The 19188-nt window shown below is 41.2% G+C and overlaps 1 protein-coding gene across 1 annotated transcript in view; it reads left to right on the top strand.

Moving 5' to 3' along the window:
• Map3k1 (mitogen-activated protein kinase kinase kinase 1) overlaps nucleotides 1–19188 on the top strand; it is a gene marked incomplete at its 5' end in the record, with an annotated part of 61100 nt that overhangs the window by 35034 nt on the left and 6878 nt on the right. The window contains 14 exon segments of the mRNA XM_035438784.1: nucleotides 1413–1613; nucleotides 4967–5167; nucleotides 5841–5957; nucleotides 6339–6487; nucleotides 9413–9534; nucleotides 10095–10176; nucleotides 10395–10578; nucleotides 11452–11730; nucleotides 13564–13685; nucleotides 14559–14650; nucleotides 14913–15102; nucleotides 15371–16637; nucleotides 16958–17110; nucleotides 17890–18052. Coding sequence (XP_035294675.1) covers nucleotides 1413–1613; nucleotides 4967–5167; nucleotides 5841–5957; nucleotides 6339–6487; nucleotides 9413–9534; nucleotides 10095–10176; nucleotides 10395–10578; nucleotides 11452–11730; nucleotides 13564–13685; nucleotides 14559–14650; nucleotides 14913–15102; nucleotides 15371–16637; nucleotides 16958–17110; nucleotides 17890–18052 — 3322 coding nt within the window.

Here is a 19188-nt window from a genome sequence, read left to right as displayed (position 1 = left end):
TATTAAATTGCCTTCAAACCTTCTCGAAACAGCAAATAAAAAACAAGTAGCTCCAGATAGGAAATTAAGGCTTATACACAATAAGTTAAGTGATGTGTAAAATAATGCAAAGCACTTAATGAGTAGGTGCCAGATGTGTGAAGTGAGTAGAAGAACAACACAGAATCAGCGAGATGAAAATGTAGACTGGGAGCTTACTCCAGGTCAGGTCGTCAGCGGTTGGCCCTCAGGACCCACAGTGGAAGGAAAGAACCAACTCACACAAGTCATTCTCTGACCTACATGCATACCTACGTACAAATAAATACATGCAGCTTCTTAGAAGATTGTAGGGGTTGGAGAGATGGCTCAGCTGTTAAGAGCACACACTGTTCTTTTGAAGGAACTGAGTTTGGCTCCCAGCAGCCACATTAGGTGGCTTATAACTGCCTGTAACTCCAGCTCCAGGGAGATCACTGCCTCTATTACCCTCAGGCACCTGCACCCATGTGCACACATTCCCCATAGTTAAAAATAATAAAAATAAATCTTTTTTTAAACTACAGAAACTTTTAAAGAATATAGGCTATTTTAGCTGAGGTTTTATGAACAGTAGAACTTTAACCAAAACTTAAGGTGGATGAGTTTCCTGCTGGTGAAATTGGCCGTACATAGGAGAAGGTGAGGGAATGCCAGGAGGCTTCAACTGTACTGAGGATTCAGTCTGAGAGGCCTATATTTAAACCTGGCAGTAGCAGCAGCAGGTTGTGTAAATTACATGTTTCCAATTTAAGAAATTGGTCTTTAAGCTTGAAGCATCCCTGGCTTTTTCCAGCCCCTTAATCTTTTTTTTTTTTTTTTTTTTTTTTTTTTTTTTTTGCCTCTTACTACTGATATTTGAACGGAGGGCCCCATGCATGCTGAGCAATCCCTGTGCTGCTGAGCTGTGCTCCTGGCCCTTCCCTAAAATTATTGTAAAATAACATTTTAATGATAGTTTAATGGCATTAAACTATATTTGACTACTTAAATTAATACCCATTATTGCTGTTTTTATGACCTACATTTTTTTCAAAACAAATAGAAAGGAGTTCTTCAATTGCATTGAACATTTATTGAAGTGCTAATTTTTTTACATTCAGCTCCTAATTCATGCTAATTCTGAATAATAGATAAGCTAGAGATTACAATAAATAGTAACTAGTAGTTTTTCTAAAATTTTGTACAGTACTTTAATTAGTGTAAACCACAAATAATGACATTTGTAACTCCCAACATTAGTAACAAAGTAATCTCAAACAAAATGGGACCTGTTATCTGGTATAGTTGTATTACTAATGTATAATCACTCAGATTTATTTCCCGCACTGTGATGTTCAAGTGTACTTTGTGTATTTTTAAGTAATCAAAATATTGAACTTTTTTTGATTCAGGTGGTAAAACCAATCCCTATTAAAGGAGACGGATCTGAAATAAGTAACTTGGCAGCTGAGCCTCAGGGAGAGGGCCAAGCAAGCTCTGCTTCACCAGCCTCCAAAGGCCGCCGCAGCCCATCTCCTGGCAGCTCCCCATCAGGGCGCTCAGTGAAGCCGGAATCCCCAGGAGTGAGACGGAAACGAGTCTCCCCGGTGCCTGTAAGTTAAGATTTGAACCCAGTTTGTTGGTGTCTGTCTGTTTGTTTGTTTGTTTGTTTTGTTTTGTTTTTTGACTCACTCATGACACAGGAAGGGTTGCCCAGCTATGCAATAAACCATGGTTTTCAAAGTGTGATCTGGTCTCTGTCAGGCCAAAGCTAGTTTTGTACTAAAACCAATGTGTTGTCTCTCTGGCTCAGGCCTCTGGTGATTGCTGAAGTTGCTGGTGCTCTCGCCCTAGCTAACCCTAGACTGCAGCATTAGAATTGGGGTTTCCCCTGATATGGCATTTTCATACCTGTTGTCCTCCCTGTGTTTACTCTGTCTTAGAGAAGTTTTGCTCTTCATTGCTATATATTGTCCATGAAAGAAAAGGGCTAGTTAGTTTTAAGAATGCCTTTGTCAGAGAAATTACTGTTTAAATCTTAACCCTGTAAAATATTCTGTGATGTGTGATGAAATGGGACACTTTAGTGTAAAGCACTTCTGCCACACTAAAATATGGTCACCATCTCAAGGAAAAGCCTTATGCAGCTGTTGGAGTTGCAAGCTGAACCAACCATCCTGTCTTCATGACACAAAATTACTCATTGAAGGAATGGTCAACAGAGTCTGGTTGTTCAGACATATGTATAGTCGACATTGTCACTGAAGTTAACCAAATGACACTGCCTTATCAAGGACAGTAAAGTGTTTTTACCACTGACAAGGCTCCAGGTGCCAAAGCAAAAATTAAAGTTTTAGAAATTATTTCCACTGGTTGGAAAGATAGCTCAGAGGTTAAGAGCACTGGCTGCTCTTCCAGGGGTCCTGAGTTCAATTCCCAGCAACCACATGGTGGTTTACAACCATCTATAATGAGTCTGGTGCCCTCTTCTGGCATGTAAGCACATGTATAATATATATAATAAATAAATCTTTAAAGAAAAAAAAAGAAACTATTTCCACTATGCTTTACCATTTCTTGGTATTTAGACTTCCAAGACTGATGATATAAAATGTTTTTTAACATTATATAACTAGTTATATCTGTGTGACTTAGTAAACTAATATTTTCCAAATTATTATTATTCATAAGATCCATTCCGAGTATGAAGTGTACCGTGGGGATTTATTATGCCAGCTGGAAAAAGCAGATGCTTCTCTTTGATATTCACATCACCACTGCTTCCATGAGGCTGGAGAGATGGCTCAGCAGTTAGGAGCACTTGTGCTCTTCCAGGGGACCAAGGTTCCATCCCCTGTGCCCACAAGGTGGCTCACAGTGTAGCTCCAGTGCTGGGGAATCTGATGCCCTCTTGTGGTTTCGTGGACATTGAACATACAAGCATGCATGTAGCTAAACACTTGCACACATGAAATAAAAGAAAATAGATCTAAAGAAACAATCTGCTCTTTGAGCTTTGGGCTCATATTTGGGACCCTGTAATGGGTATCATAGAAAATTGACATAATTTTGTGGGAAGGCTCTAAAATCCTCCTTCCTCTGGTAGCCAGATTCTTTTTCATATGTGTACTTTAATCAGCACACCAAATACAGCTTCTTGTGTTAAATCTGACATCAAAGAGATGTGCACAAGGACAGTAAAGACCAGGTGGTAAAAACGTGGTGGATGTGCACATGAACACTTGGCGAGTTTGAAGAGTGAGTGAATGAGTGGCAGGGAGCATGGTTGTTGAAGCACGCTTTTATCCCCAGCACTGTGACTAGCTCAGACATTTGAGAGTCAGGGGCAGGAGCTTGTCCCTGCTCCTGATAGCCTGTGCTCAAGCCAGCCTTGCTTCTGTTCATGCATGGCTTCATTTGCAAAGCTCAAACAGTTGGGGCTGTTGGCATCTACCTCCTGGCGTGGCTGCTGGATTGAAGCAGAAGCTGCTGGCTTTCCAGCTCTTCTTAAGTCCCCATTTGCATCTTGATTTCATGAGGCCTCCAAGCCTCATGAAAGGGGGACTGTGAATAAATATAAGCAGAATCGAATCTTCCCATCTCCTCTCCCAAACCACCCCATTTTTATTTTATAGCACAGCAAGGATGAGCTAGACACCATTAACCTGAAGTTGTTTCTAGACTTGGAAATCAGACTGAACTTTAGTCAGTCACAGACAGACTGTTCATTACATAACCAGGATGTGCTCATTGCACGTACCCCAATATGGCAAAAACTCATGGTAGCCAGTCCAGCAGTTGCTTCACCTTGCTTTGTGTTCAGCCTATAAAAGCTGTCTGGACATTGCTAAATCAACTCTCTGAAACTCAAGGTTTTGAGTGCAGCCCATTTCATTTCCTTGCTCAAGTAAACTGTAGTTTATGTACAGTTTCTGTTAACAACAATCTCTTCATTAACCCTAGGCAACCACTGGCCTATTTTGTCTGTGTTTTCCTTTTATGGATAGTTTTCTGTTGCAGGCACCTTTGACTTGGGTCCTGTCACAGCACGTATCAGTGCTCCATTTTCAATTGTTGAGTATTCTTCTGTGCGATTGTATATCATACTTTGTTTATGCATTCATCACATGGGCTGCATCTCCCTTTGGGCTACTACCAGTAATACTGGTGTGAGCATTCACATACAGGTTTGAGTGTAGATACGTCCTAATTTCTCTTGAGTGCATAACTAGGGGTGGGGTTCCTGGGTGGAAAGTTTAACATTTTCGGAAGCTGCTGTACTGTTTGCCACAGCAGCTGCACAGTTTACACACCAAAGGGTTCTGGGATGCTGCATTGTTTTGCTGCCATTTATTCAGTCCAGGTGTCTCCACCAATCGTAATTCCTGCTGGGTGTTGATGACAAGACCAGTTTCTGGGGGAAATGAGTAGTGTGGTGAGCATGATGTTTATGACTCTGATCACAGAAGGTTTTGGTCAGCCTCTAGTAGGGAGTTTTAAAGGAGGAAGAGTCTACACAGAGTAGCTGGGGAGGAGTCCATGGTGGTGTTTGTGAATCCCATCCTAGAGAATGCTCTGCAGAGCCTTAAGTAGGAGATTTCATGTTTACATTTGCTGCTAGAAACGGCACTTTGCCTGCTTATGGTGGTCACTGTTAATGCCTTTAAGTTTGGTTTGCATGGTACTTTAAAAGACCCAAGTTTATGGAGTAGTTTGTAAAAATGACCGTTGTTGTCTCTTGGGCAGAGATTTATCATCACTTCTAGGAATGTCTGAGATTTCAGAAGTTCTTCTAAAATGAATGTGTCACATAACAGCATTTTGCTTTTCATTATACTTCATACATGGAGCTTTTTTTTTCTGGGAATATAATCTGCCACATGACTTTCTGGTATGAGCTTTTATTGGATATTAATTTCTTATCACGAAGTGAGAAGTTTACCTAATCAAAAACAATGTTGTAAAGTTTCAGAGCGGCAGAATCACACCACCTCGAAGAGCACCGTCACCAGATGGCTTCTCACCATATAGCCCAGAGGAGACAAACCGCCGTGTGAACAAAGTAATGAGGGCCAGGCTGTACCTCCTGCAGCAGATAGGACCCAATTCTTTCCTGATTGGAGGAGACAGTCCAGACAATAAGTACCGGGTGTTCATTGGGCCACAGGTAGTATTTGATACTGTCTTATATTTTATTAGTATATGGTACCATTTTAAGTCTGTGTACTATTAAATCATTTTGTTTCTTTTTGTGGTTAGAAACTGAATGCACAGGAAGGGTTCTTCTAGTCTTCCCTTTGGTGTTTTGTTTTGTTTCTGTATGTATGTGGTTTTTGGAGACAGGGTTTCTCTGTGTAGCCCCGGGCTGTCCTGGCCTTAATCTCAGAGGTCCACCTGCCTCAGCCTCCCGAGTGCTCGGATTAAAGGGGTGCACCTCCAGCTTTGTTTTCACTTTGCAACAGGGTCTCACTATGACATCCAGCTTACTTCAAATTTGTAGCCCTGAATTCATAGTGATCCTTCTGTCTGCAAGTGCTAAAATTACAGGCATGTATATGCCTGGCTCTCAATTTTATAAAGTGAGTTTGAAATGCATCTAGACTATGTATGGTGTTTTTACTGTAACAATACCTTGAACAAAATAAATTTAATGTGTTGAATAAATTCACTGAAAATAGATTAATACATAGAAACATCTATATCTGTATGTGAGGATAATGAAGAATATTAATAGACACTTTAATAAAATAGACTTAGAAATGCCCAAGTGGCATAGGTATAGATGTTCTGATTGAACTGCCCCAATTTATTAACCCATGGGCTTTCTTCCTGTTCACCAGAACTGCAGCTGTGGGCGTGGAACATTTTGTATTCACCTCTTGTTTGTTATGCTCCGAGTGTTCCAACTAGAACCCTCTGACCCGATGTTATGGAGAAAAACTTTAAAAAATTTTGAGGTAATTTTTTAATATGCAACTCTAGTGTAAATTGGCAATAAACTTGTATAGTACATCTTGACGTTTTTCCAAGAGCACTGAATTCAAGTAGACAGTGGCCATGTTGGACATGGGAATGTAATACACCTTTAAAGTTCTTCGGTGATTTATTGAGTGATAAGTGGTTTGGGTTTTTATTTGTTGGTTTCTAAACTGTAAAGGACTTGAGTAAACACTGGCCCTGCTGTAAAAAGCATTGTCCTTAGTAAACTTCAGTCTTACATTTGAAGCTCTTAAAATCAGCTTTATGCAAAATTTATGTAAGTAAAGATAAATAATTCACCTCTTCATATGCATAATTATGGCATCAATGTCATTGACGCTCTGTTTTTCCAATGTTAGGTTGAGAGTTTGTTCCAGAAATATCACAGTAGGCGTAGCTCAAGGATCAAAGCTCCATCTCGTAACACCATCCAGAAGTTTGTTTCACGCATGTCAAATTCTCATACATTGTCATCATCTAGCACGTCTACATCTAGTTCAGAAAACAGGTTAGTACTTGACACAAAACTAAGCATCGATCTAGTGGTGTGTTTGAATTTTAGGAATAATTTTTTATTTTACTTACCAAATTGCTAAACAATGATGTAACTATTGAGTGTTGATTTCTCATATTCACAAGAAGCTAAAGGTTATTAAAGGTCACTTGAAGACTTTTTGCTCTCCACACTATACGTTGAAAATGACACATTAACAAGTGCCCTGTCTTGTGAGAAAGCAGGTAGCAGACGAATGAGTGGCTGCTATGTCACACAATGCCTTAGCATTGTTTCATTTGTTCTTACAAAAGCCTTGTCAGGTAGATTTTTATCACTGCTGTCCAGATAATGAAGCTAAGGCAGTGTGAAATAGAGGGAAGCATCTGTAATTCTTCTGGAAATCAATTATAAGAGGCAAAGTGGCTTTCCACAATCACTTTCACGTGCAGGATTTTTTGGTTGTGTAACATCAGGACTTCATTCATAGTTTTGTTCAGATAACTTTTACGTGGGAAAAGATAAGCATGTTCTCACTAAGTAGACTGGTCAGTCATAGTGGACTGTGCAGGAGCTGTTACTCATGGTTGCTACTTAAAGTCCACACTGCTTCACAAACTTTACATTGCCCAGTTGCTAGAAAGATGGTAAAGATAAGCTCTGCAGGATACAGTGCAGCCTGAAATAATAAATGTGGGTGTTTCCGAGCCTCTAGTATTACATGGAGAGTATTATGCACTGTGTAGCATTATTCTGTGACACTACCTTTCTATGTTAAAATGAGATGGTTCAGTTACTTCGGGAAGGAGAAAGGGCATCTGTGGTCCTGGGCACCCTGGTTTGAGAAGCACTGGCTGTCAAGTGTCATCTTCATCCCACCAGTCTCTTAGTGTTGTAACCGCCACAGAAAACAGAGCACAGTGAACTGGTGCTGTGGCCACTGGGTGAAGAGGAAAACTGTTTTTCATCTTTGGAAAACAGAAATATTTGAATTTTTTAAAGTTTGGATTCAGTGGACTGACTTTAAAATCCTAAAGTTTCAAGTTATTTGTGAAACTAAAGAGCTTCTGGCTTACTTAGAAATAGATGAAGCCAGAGAGGTAATAGTATAACTAGAATTTGGGTATGTTGATTCCTGACTCAGGTTTCTTTCTGTTTCCCTTTGTCTCTTATAAATAAATGGGGGTTGGGGGGAAGGAAGGAAGAAGTGTTGAGCTTCTGAAACCAACTTACTGTTGTTGTTTACTTACTGTGTTTTATGTTGAAGAGAATAAATATTTAAAGCTAGATAGCTCAAGCTTAAATCTGAAGTTCCTAAGATGATCAAAGATACTTTCTTAATATGGTCCAGAATTTGAGGTTTCCAGGTGCGTTGATATATCAGCAGTGTGGGCACAAAAGTTTGTCAGATTGTAATATATAAGTTTTTTTTCCATATAATCACATATTTTTATGGAAAAACTAAAATCAATAAAAAGAAAACCATTAAAGATATTTATCTGGGAATCTAATTTTATGAAAACTTCAATTGGTATTTCCCAAGAATGGAAAATAGAGATAGGGACTGGAGAGGTGTCCCAACAGTTAATACCAACTGCTATTCCAGAGGACCTAGGTTCAGTTCCCAGCATGCACATGACAGTTCACAAGCACCCATAACTCCAATTCTAGAGGACCTGACACCTTCTGGCCTCCACAGGCTCGAGACATGCACATGGCACACATGCATACATACAGGCAAGACACTTGAACAGTTGCAATAAAAATTCAAAATAAGAAAATTAAAGCAAGCCAGGCGTTGGTGGCGCATGCCTTTAATCCCAGCACTCAGGAGGCAGAGGCAGGCGGATCTCTGTGAGTTCAAGGCCAGCCTGGTCTACAGAACGAGTGTCATGATAGGCTCCAAAGCTACACAGAGAAACCCTGTCTCGGGGGGAAAAAAAATTTAAGCAAATTGAAAATACACAACCTTTTTAAAAACTCAAAGTGCAAAGATGATCCTAGAACCTTACTGTATAGATAAAACACATAAAGAAAGACTAGCAAGCATGCTCAGTCAGCCCACTAACATTTTGAAAAATGCTTAATAAAAAAATGCACTAGGTGGAGAGGTAGGAGAAGGATGGATTAGAACCAAGTATAATGACATATATGTGTATCTTGTACTTTACACACACACACACACACACACACACACACACACACACGGGTTGTAGTTCCTTCATTGAATTGCATTTACAGTAAGTACAGCCTAACTCATACCACACTCTGTGAATATGATTCTATGGATCTGCTTCTAAATTACTGTATATGGATAGGAGAAATGTGGTGATATTTTGTTTATGATCTAGTAAAGCTTGCCTGAAGCTCAGAGAAGCAAAGCAGCCAGCCACTAGAGAGTTCTCACCTCTACCAGTGCTCAGACCGAAGGGGCAATCCACCAAACCTCAGACTGCTCCAAACTGCACTGCTGCTCAGACTCAATGAGTCTGCCATGCCTTCCTGTCTCCTCCTGCCTTATATTTCTCTCTCTGCCTAGCCATATCACTCCTGTCTCCACCTCCCTAGTGCTGTGATTAAAGGTGTGTTATCCCAAGTGCTGGAATCAAAGGCGTGAGCTCTGTTTTTCTTTTAGACGGATTCACTCTCTTGTAGCCCAGGCTGGCCTTGAATTCCCAGAGATCATCTGCCTCTGTCTTCTGAGTGCTGGGATTGAAGGTGTGCACCACCACTGCCTGGCCTCTATGGCTGTGGCTAACATTGTACTCTGATTTCCAGGCAAGCTTCGTCACATCATAAACAGTACATCACCACAGAGAAATAACTAACTGTCCTGCGGTTATCAGATGGTGCTGTCAAAAATGGATCTCTGGTTGATATGTGCATTGTCCAGAGGAGTTGTAGACTCGGTGCTCAGTGTTTCGCTTCCCTCCCTTGCAGCATAAAGGATGAAGAGGAGCAAATGTGCCCCATCTGCTTGTTGGGCATGCTGGATGAGGAAAGCCTGACTGTGTGTGAAGATGGCTGCAGGAACAAGCTGCACCACCACTGCATGTCCATCTGTAGGTGGCTCCTTCGGTCCCCATGCTCAACCCGCCTGTCTTTTAGCTTGATGTTTTATTTGATTGCGGCATAGCTTGTGGGGAGATTAAGGAGAGCAGAAGAAAGTCCTGCTGCAGTACCATGGGAAATTTTCAACAAACTGGGGTTTAGGATCTGTGTAGATGTAAAAGTGTATGTAGGGTAATACAGGTGGGAATAGCAGGAGGGCAGACTTAAACTCCCAGCCCAAAGCTGTGAGGCGGCAAGTAGCGGGAAGACCTGGGCCGGCTTTCCAGAGGGTGCATCTGGAAGACTAGCCGCAGAAGGGAGTGGGGCAGAATGCTTTGAAGGGTGGTAAGCAAAGCTATGCTGTCATGAGTGATGAGCAGCGTTTGTGGAGGTAAGGTATCAGGATGTTTACTCTGCTGCACTGGCCAGCTTCAGGATTGATAACCTATCATTGTATGAGGCTCCTTCTGTAGCAGTCTTACAATAGCTGTTGTGAACGCTCAGGATTTAGAAATTCTTAATGTTGTTAAGATTTACATTTTTGTGATAGTCTTCTCTTTATATTTTTCAGGGGCAGAAGAATGTAGAAGAAATAGAGAACCTTTAATATGTCCCCTTTGTAGATCTAAGTGGAGATCCCATGACTTTTATAGGTAATGATTTTTCATTACTGATTCGTGTATGTTTAACAAAAAATTAAAATGACATTATCAAGCCTCTCATGGTGGCTCACACCTGTGATCCCAGCTCTTGGGAGGCTGAGGCAGGAGGATCATGAGTTCAAGACTAGCCCGAGCCTTGTCTCAAAGCACAGAGTGTGACTTTGATCTGTTAATATTTTGCCAAAAGTTTTTGTGACCTTTCATTTTAGCCACGAGTTGTCAAGCCCCGTGGATTCCCCTGCATCCCTGCGAGCTGTACCACAGTCGGTCTCCCCACAGCAGCCTGTGGCTGGATCACAAAGAAGGAACCAAGAAAGCAATTTTAATCTTACTCACTACGGAACCCAGCAGATCCCTCCCGCTTACAAAGAGTTGGCTGAGCCGTGGATCCAGGTAAGCAGTTCTTGGTTTAAGTCATTTCTTGTGTTTGTCCCTTTTCCTCAGTTGTTTCTAATTTAGGAAGATGCTTCACTATGTGACTCCTAGCATGCTAAAGATTTTAATCCTGCTCTTGGTGTTAATTCCTTTCCATATGTATGTCGCAAAGTTTTCACTTGTAAGTTTGTCCTTGTCACCTACCTAGATGTGTGCCTTCCTAAACTAACAAATATAAAAGGCTGTGCAAACAGGAAAATGCAGCTCCTGAATGCTGACTTTCTTCATGTTTAATCCCCATTGCTGGCAAGTGAGTCTGTTGGCTGCCATTTAATCCCAGTTTCTCCTTTCTGTAAACGGGTATATAACAGGCACTTGCCGAGAGGACAAGTAAGGGTTCAGAATGTCCTTGGGTTTGGTGTTTTTGGTTGCCTTTACCTCCTCAGAACAGTTCCTCATCTTCAGTAAACACAGGTTTTGGTTGGCCAACTAATAAATTATTTTCTTGGTTGCATGGGCCCCTGAGTGATGTCCAGCACCCTGTAGAAAGCTTGCAGTCCCAGCTCTGGAAAGGTGAGACAGGTGGAGCCGTGGGGCTCAGTGGCAAGCTAGCCTAGCCTAATTGGTGAGTCTTATAGAAAAGAGCCAAAGCCAACCTGAGGTTGATCCCTGGCCTCCACAGTGTGCTCACATATACATGTACACCTAAGCCCCCACACAAGAATGTGTATATATTATTAAAGTTTTTAATTGTAAAATTTTGACAATCAATCATCTATCAGATACAATGAAGAAATGAGAAGTGACGGATTTTTCTTTAATCATCAGAAATAGTTCTTAATATACCAGAGGTTCACTAATCCCTCATCACATTGTGTTTGTGCAATACAGGTGTTTGGAATGGAGCTCGTTGGCTGCTTATTTTCTAGAAACTGGAATATAAGAGAGATGGCCCTCAGGCGTCTTTCACATGACGTTAGTGGGGCCCTGTTGTTGGCAAATGGGGAGAGCACTGGAAATTCTGGAGGCAGCAGTGGAGGCAGCTTGAGTGCTGGAGCCACCAGTGGGTCTTCCCAGACGAGCATCTCAGGGGATGTGGTGGAGGCGTGCTGCAGCGTCTTGTCCATAGTCTGTGCCGACCCTGTCTACAAAGTGTATGTTGCTGCTTTAGTAAGTACATTGTTCCATAACTATATCTTCACGAGTTTTCTTTTCTTTGGTCATTTGCAGGTTTTAATTTTAATAAACAATAAATCTACTTTACCTAAATTAACTTTAGAAAATCCAGGTTTTTAATCCTATAATCCTAAGAAATTGTAAATACTCCATTTTATCTCTCCATATAATTTTATTGATTTTAATCTGTTCATGATTTCTTATGCACTGTTTACTTTTCTCTCATGTTATAGTAATGTCTTGCTATTATATTTTCTTGAATGAATATATCATATATGACCAAATTAAAACTTCTTAATGGCCTGGTGTGGTAATGCCATGCCTAGAAACCCAGCACTTGAAAGGGGGAAGGCAGAGGATTAGGAGATAAGTTGATCCCTATCCAGGGAGTCCAGAGCTAGCTCGGGTAATAGGAGACCCTGTCTCAGGAAACAGAAACAAACAAGCAAAAGCCAGGGTTAGAAAATGTCCTTTAAGTTTTGTTGTTGGTGGTTGCTTGGTTGGTTGGTTGGTTTTGATGTATAGAAGCATTAATGGATATTTATTTTTAACAATTGTCATAAAAATTGTTCTTGACTTCCGTATACAGTTGTGAGAAAATTCAGAAAATGGTCCCATGTTATCTCAGTTTCTTTCCTATAACTGTGATAAAAACACCCTGACAAAAGAAGCTTTAAGCAGGAAGGGTTTGTTGTGGTTCACAATTCCAGGTGACAGTCCATCGTAGCAGAGAAGTCACAGTGGCAGAAACTCCTGGGACCTGGCCACATGGCATCCTGGCCACATGGCCAGGTCCTGCTAACCACAGCAGTTAGCAAAATCAAGAGAATCCCCAACATGGGCCCTGAGGCCCATCTCTGGTAATTCCAGAGTCTGCCACATTGACAATTGGAGCTAACCATCATACCTGCATGGTTCTAGTTTTTACTGTTTTGGCTTATCTTTCAGGAGTAGAATAGCATGATGAAAAGATGACTTTGCAGACGAATTTGACCTTTTCCATTCTGAGAATCATGTCCTCAGAGCACTGTTTCTCAATCTCAGCACCGTTGTGGTTGGCCAGATAATGACCTGGGGGGGGGAACACCAGAGGTGCTGACACTGTAGGATGTTTAGCACTTAGACTTCTAATGACTAGATGCTAGTAGCAAACCCTTCCACTCTGTCATGATGAAGCTTGTCTTCAGGACTGCCAAATGACCCCTGGAGCTCAAATTTACACCCCCATCCCCTGCCTCAGGGTAGTTCCTGAAAAAGAAAAAGAAAACATTCAGTGGAGGGGGATAAGGGTGTGTGTGGAAATGAGAGGACCAATTACAGAAACCATTTTGCTCCTTCCATATGGGTTCAGGGGCTCAAACCCAAGTCTGTCATGTTTGGTCACAAGTGCCACTGGTCACTGAGCCATCTCATTGTCATGATTTCTTACCAAATTTGTTTAAACTTCAGCCTCTAAGCTACCTCTTGCAATCTTTTTTTCTAACTCATACCCTAATTGTTGGGTCTAGGGAATGTTCCTTTTGAGAAGCATGGGTGGCTATGAATAAATTGGAATCAGAGTTCAGTGACCTCAGAACCTTTTACAACTAGAACACTAACTGTGCTCGTTGAACTGGGAGTACCAAGGATGTCTGGACATGGAGCAGATGAAGAGACCTTGATTCCAGTTCTAGCTTAAGTCACTCAGCACTGCAATGGTTAGCACCACTGTGGTTATCCATTTCTATTAGTACTTACTTGTTTGCTCATATTACCTCAGCTTAAGACGTTTTCTTTGATGCATTTTGAATCTAGTTAAGCTGACCTTCAGTTTTTTTTTCTCCCCAGAAAACATTGAGAGCCATGCTGGTATATACTCCTTGCCACAGTTTGGCAGAAAGAATCAAACTTCAGCGACTCCTGCGGCCAGTTGTAGACACCATCCTAGTCAAGTGTGCAGATGCCAATAGGTAAGGCCTCACTTTAAAATACCTGGCCCCATACCTCACACTTAACATTTGATACATACTCGTTAGTGACTCTTTGAATATTATTACTTTGTAATGTGAGATCTGAAATTAAGACATAGGGCTTAGAGCTTGTAAGGACTAGGAAAAGAAACCCCAATGGCAAGTAAAAGCCAGGCCAGCACACTGCTTGGAGCTGCACATCTAATGTATTATGATTGTAGTATTTTTAATGTGAAGTCCAATTGACAGGAACACTAACTGGCATATAGAACCATAAGAAATAAACTTACTTTAGATAGCATGTAGCATTATTCCTGCCTCTGCCTTGTGTGGAACAGAAAAGAATCCTGTTCTATTAGTTAATGGCATTTTACTGTAATTTGAGAGTTTTTAACTGTTTTTAAGTTTTGTATCTTCCCACGGTAGCCTTCAAAACTGGCAGTAAAGAGTGGTGAAAGTAAAAGTGAGTGCAGGCCAGGTCTCTTAGATCAGTGGGCAGAAAAGCTCACTTTCATTTAATAAGCCATGGTAGATACTCCCGTCTCCACATCCCTGCATGGTTGATTGGCCGGAACTGCTCCATCACCTTTGCTTTGCTTCTGCTGCTGTTCTATTCAGGGTTCTCACTCTGGTATTTCCCTTCCTAAGTCATGCGTGAGTTTTGTAGAGAGTGTGTAAATGTGCAGAACTAACCTTGTTTTTCAGTGTGAGGATGGGATTAGATGGCAAGTATTGTGCAGCCCACTTTCTGGAGCTCTGCATTTGGGTTGTTTATCTGAGGTAGTTGCTTGAACAATTGAAAATATAACAAATATAGTAGAGAGATTTCATGTATTTGCTGCTCAACAGTGAATTGCTTTTGTTTCTTTGTAGCCGCACGAGTCAGCTGTCCATATCAACACTGCTGGAGCTGTGCAAGGGCCAAGCAGGAGAGTTGGCAGTTGGTAGAGAAATACTTAAAGCTGGTAATAACTTCTAATTTAAAATTCATGTAGCACAATTTATTGTTTTCCTTGACATAAGATTTCTCATAGGACTGTTATAAAATATTGACATAATTTTATAAATTGATTCACTTGGTTGTTTTTAAAATAGGAATTAATTTAAAAGAAGTCCTTAAGACTAATATAACCCAGAGCATTTTTATGAGCCTTCCCATCATTTGATCATGTTTTGTTTTAGAGTTTTATAACACTAGTCTCCCATCATTTGTTTTTACTTCTGTAGGATCCATTGGTGTTGGTGGTGTTGATTATGTCTTAAGTTGTATTCTTGGAAGCCAAGCTGAATCAAACAGCTGGCAAGAACTCCTGGGCCGCCTGTGTCTTATAGACAGGTTGCTGTTGGAATTTCCTGCTGAATTTTATCCTCATATCGTCAGTTCTGACGTCTCCCAAGCTGAGCCTGTTGAAATCAGGTAATTTTTCTTGTGGAAGTCAGTACTCCCCTCTTCCTATTGCTCACATATCACCCAAGTGGTATACCAATACTTTAGTACTTGATTATAGAAACCGGGGGAGGAGGCTACTTTTAGTTAAACATTTACGAAGTCTTCCAAATGGTACCAAAATGGATTTTGTGTACAAGGGCATGCTGTGAGTTGCATTTTGTAAAATGTATTTTTTTTTTCCAGTAATTTGAACTTGTCTGCTTATTGAAGGTGGTTTGCTTTGCTTTGCTTTCAGGTATAAGAAGCTGCTGTCCCTCTTGACCTTCACTTTGCAGTCCATTGATAACTCTCACTCCATGGTTGGCAAACTCTCTCGAAGGATATATTTGAGTTCTGCAAGAATGGTGACTTCAGTGCCCACTGTGTTTTCCAAGCTGGTAACAATGCTGACTACGTCTGGTTCCACTCACTTTACCAGGATGCGCCGGCGTTTGTTGGCGATTGCAGATGAGGTAGAAATCGCTGAGGTCATCCAGATGGGTGTGGAAGACACTTTAGATGGCCAACAGGACACCTTCTTGCAAGCATTGGGCCCTACCAGCTATCCAGACAACAGTTCCCTTGAGCATACAGTCCATTTAGAGAAAACTGGAAAAGGATTATGTGCTACGAGACTGAGTGCCAGTTCAGAGGACATTTCTGACAGACTGGCTGGCATTTCCGTAGGACTTCCTAGTTCAACAACAACAGAACAACCAAAGCCAGTGGTTCAAACAAAAGGCAGACCCCACAGTCAGTGTTTGAACTCCTCTCCTTTGTCTCATTCCCAGATGTTTCCAGCAGTGTCAACCCCTTGTTCATCTGACCCATCTGTCCCAGCTGGCTCTGTAACAGATGTTTCTAAGCATAGACCTCAGGCATTTGTTCCCTGCAAAATACCTTCCGCATCTCCTCAAACACAGCGCAAGTTTTCTCTACAATTCCAGAGGAACTGCTCTGAAAACAGAGACTCAGACAAACTCTCCCCAGTCTTTACTCAGTCAAGACCCCCACCCTCCAGTAACATACACAGGCCAAAGCCATCTCGACCCATCCCAGGTAGTACAAGCAAACTGGGGGATGCCTCAAAAAATAGCATGACACTCGATCTCAACAGTGCTTCCAAATGCGATGACAGCTTTGGCAGTAACAGCAATAGTGGTAACGCCGTTATACCCAGCGATGAGACAGTATTCACCCCAGTGGAGGACAAGTGCAGATTAGATGTCAACACAGAGCTCAACTCCAGTATCGAGGACCTTCTTGAAGCATCGATGCCTTCAAGTGACACAACAGTCACTTTCAAGTCTGAAGTTGCTGTCCTCTCTCCTGAAAAGGCAGAAAACGATGATACATACAAAGATGACGTCAACCATAATCAGAAGTGCAAAGAAAAGATGGAAGCTGAAGAAGAAGAAGCTTTAGCAATTGCCATGGCAATGTCAGCATCTCAAGATGCCCTCCCCATAGTTCCTCAGCTACAGGTGGAAAATGGAGAAGATATTATCATCATCCAGCAGGATGTGAGTACAGTCTTCACGGTCTTAGAGTTTCCTCGTTAAGACCTGAGAGAAGGAAGGGTTGCCTTTGAGGTGATTGTGAGGGTTTCCTGTGTGTAATAATAACTCTGAGTCATTGCAATAGCAGTACTCCGCCTATTTCAGAGATCTTCTGGCTGATTGGGAAATGATTATCACTTACACGCTAGATACTGTTGTTAACATTGTCCATTCAGAGGTCAAATGCATAGGTGGTTTAGGAATTACAGTAGTATTTTCTCAGATGAATTTTACAAGACCTTGCTCTTTCAACAGTACAACAATTGCTTTTATTTAACATGCAGACCCCGGAGACTCTCCCAGGACATACCAAAGCGAAACAGCCTTACAGAGAAGACACCGAATGGCTGAAAGGCCAGCAGATAGGCCTTGGAGCGTTTTCTTCTTGTTACCAAGCACAGGATGTGGGGACTGGAACATTAATGGCTGTTAAACAGGTTGGTATCGAGAGCACCGGGTGCAACTGTTGAGCTAGAAGGACAAGGGATGGGATGCTGGTGTGTTCATGCTTTAGTGTCAAGAGTTTTGTTTGATTTGGTTTCGGAGACAGGGCCCGCTGTGTAGCCCAGCCTGGCCTCAAGCTTGGGACCATCTTGCCTCCACTTCCCTAGTATTTGAATTGCAGAACTGTGCCACCACACGTGACAGTTTAAAATGCTTCAGACTCGGTAGTAGATGTTGTCACAAGCAACCCAAACAAAATCCTGTTACTAAAAGTTGAAGCTGGTCGTTGTAAGATACGGTATCAAGATGGTCAGAGAAACAGTCTCATTCCTGCCCTTTTCCACCAATGCAAGATGGTGATTTCTCCGTCTGTTTTTGCCTTCTATAATGAGCATACTTAAGAGTACATGCAAAAATAATGACTTTTCATTTCAAGTCATATTGATTGTTCCTTTGTAACTGGCTTTTCTCATTTTTACTGTTTTTATACAGTTGCAGTCTTGGCTACAGCACCTTCCCCTTTTTGTCATTTTTCTGATTTTCCTATAGTTTATTAAGAATATTCTTACTATATTCTTACTGTCTAAAATTATCTGACTTGTGTTTCCCTGTTGGTTTGTTGGTTTTATGTAAAGCATACTGCATCCATAAGGGCAAATGCCATTTGCTGTCAATGTTTAAGATAATTTGGATTTGTCTATTTCAGATCAGGTTGTTTTGAAAACAAAGAACATCAAAATTCAAAATCTTGTTAACATGTTTGTTAAAACAGGTGACTTACGTCAGAAACACGTCTTCTGAACAGGAAGAAGTGGTGGAAGCGTTAAGGGAAGAGATAAGAATGATGAGCCACCTGAACCATCCTAACATTATCCGGATGTTGGGTGCCACATGTGAGAAAAGCAATTACAACCTCTTCATTGAATGGATGGCGGGTATGTTCACAGTGTAAAACATGAATGAGAACACAAACTTAACTTTCTTATAAAAACTTTTAGGTTTCTAAAGACAAATCTTCCCTAATATACAAGTATTCACAAATATTTTGTCTATAAATATAGTAAATATTAAAATTTTCCCATCTTGATGTTTTGTTTTGTTGTACTTGGACTTGCGCCCAGAGCCTTATACATGCTAGGCAAGTACTTTACCACTAAGAAATATTCTCCAACAGCCTTTCTTTCTTTCTTTCTTTCTTTCTTTCTTTCTTTCTTTCTTTCTTTCTTTCTTTCTTTGTGTGTGTGTGTGTCTGTGTGTGTCTGTGTGTCCAGTGTTCTGTCAGCACATTAGAGAGAGCATCAGATGTCATTTTAGATGGTTGTGAGCCACCATGTAGTTCCAGGACCTCTGGAAGAGCAGTCAATGCTCTTAACCTCTCTCCAGCTCCCCCAGCAACCTTTTTCAAACGTGGATTGTATAAATTCCATATTTTTCTGAATAGTCATCACTAATTGTATAGATTTAGGAAATGTTTCTAACAATATAAAAATAAAGTTATTGAGCAGGGCATGTGCCTACAGACAGAGCACTCGAGGCTGAGGCAGAAGGAGCCCAGCCCGTACTTTAATAGGTGAGAATCTGTCTCAAAAATCCATCTAGCTAACCAAACTAAATAAACTAATGCATAATTTGAAAACTTTAGTGCAGATAAAACAGCACTGAGTCATAAAGTTAAGCCTCACCCTCTGGAACATAGACTGAATTTACTTCTATAATATGTATAACAGTGACTTAGGATGTGGCAACTAGGTGATATAGCCAGTTACTTAAATTCTTGTGTGATTTAAGAGTGTGTTTCTAGTTCATGTCTGTGTGTGCTTACTAGTATAGATGTGTGCACATCTGCATGCACATGTGTGCATGTAGCTATTTGAGGTCCAGAGTGGTGTGTTCCCTCGGTCATTCGCCTTTGTTTTTTGAGGCAGGGTCTCTCTGAACCTGAAGCCCATCAGTCAGGCTAAGCTGGCTGGACCATACTGAGGCTACAGGCGTACACACCATGTCTGGGGTTTTAATGTGGGTTCTAGGGATTGAACTTGGGTCTCCATACATGCATGGCAGGCGCACCACC

The sequence above is a fragment of the Cricetulus griseus genome, chromosome 2 (assembly GCF_003668045.3).
Source record: "Cricetulus griseus strain 17A/GY chromosome 2, alternate assembly CriGri-PICRH-1.0, whole genome shotgun sequence".
Lineage (NCBI taxonomy): Eukaryota > Metazoa > Chordata > Mammalia > Rodentia > Cricetidae > Cricetulus > Cricetulus griseus.
This window is presented reverse-complemented; position numbering and strand designations above follow the sequence as displayed.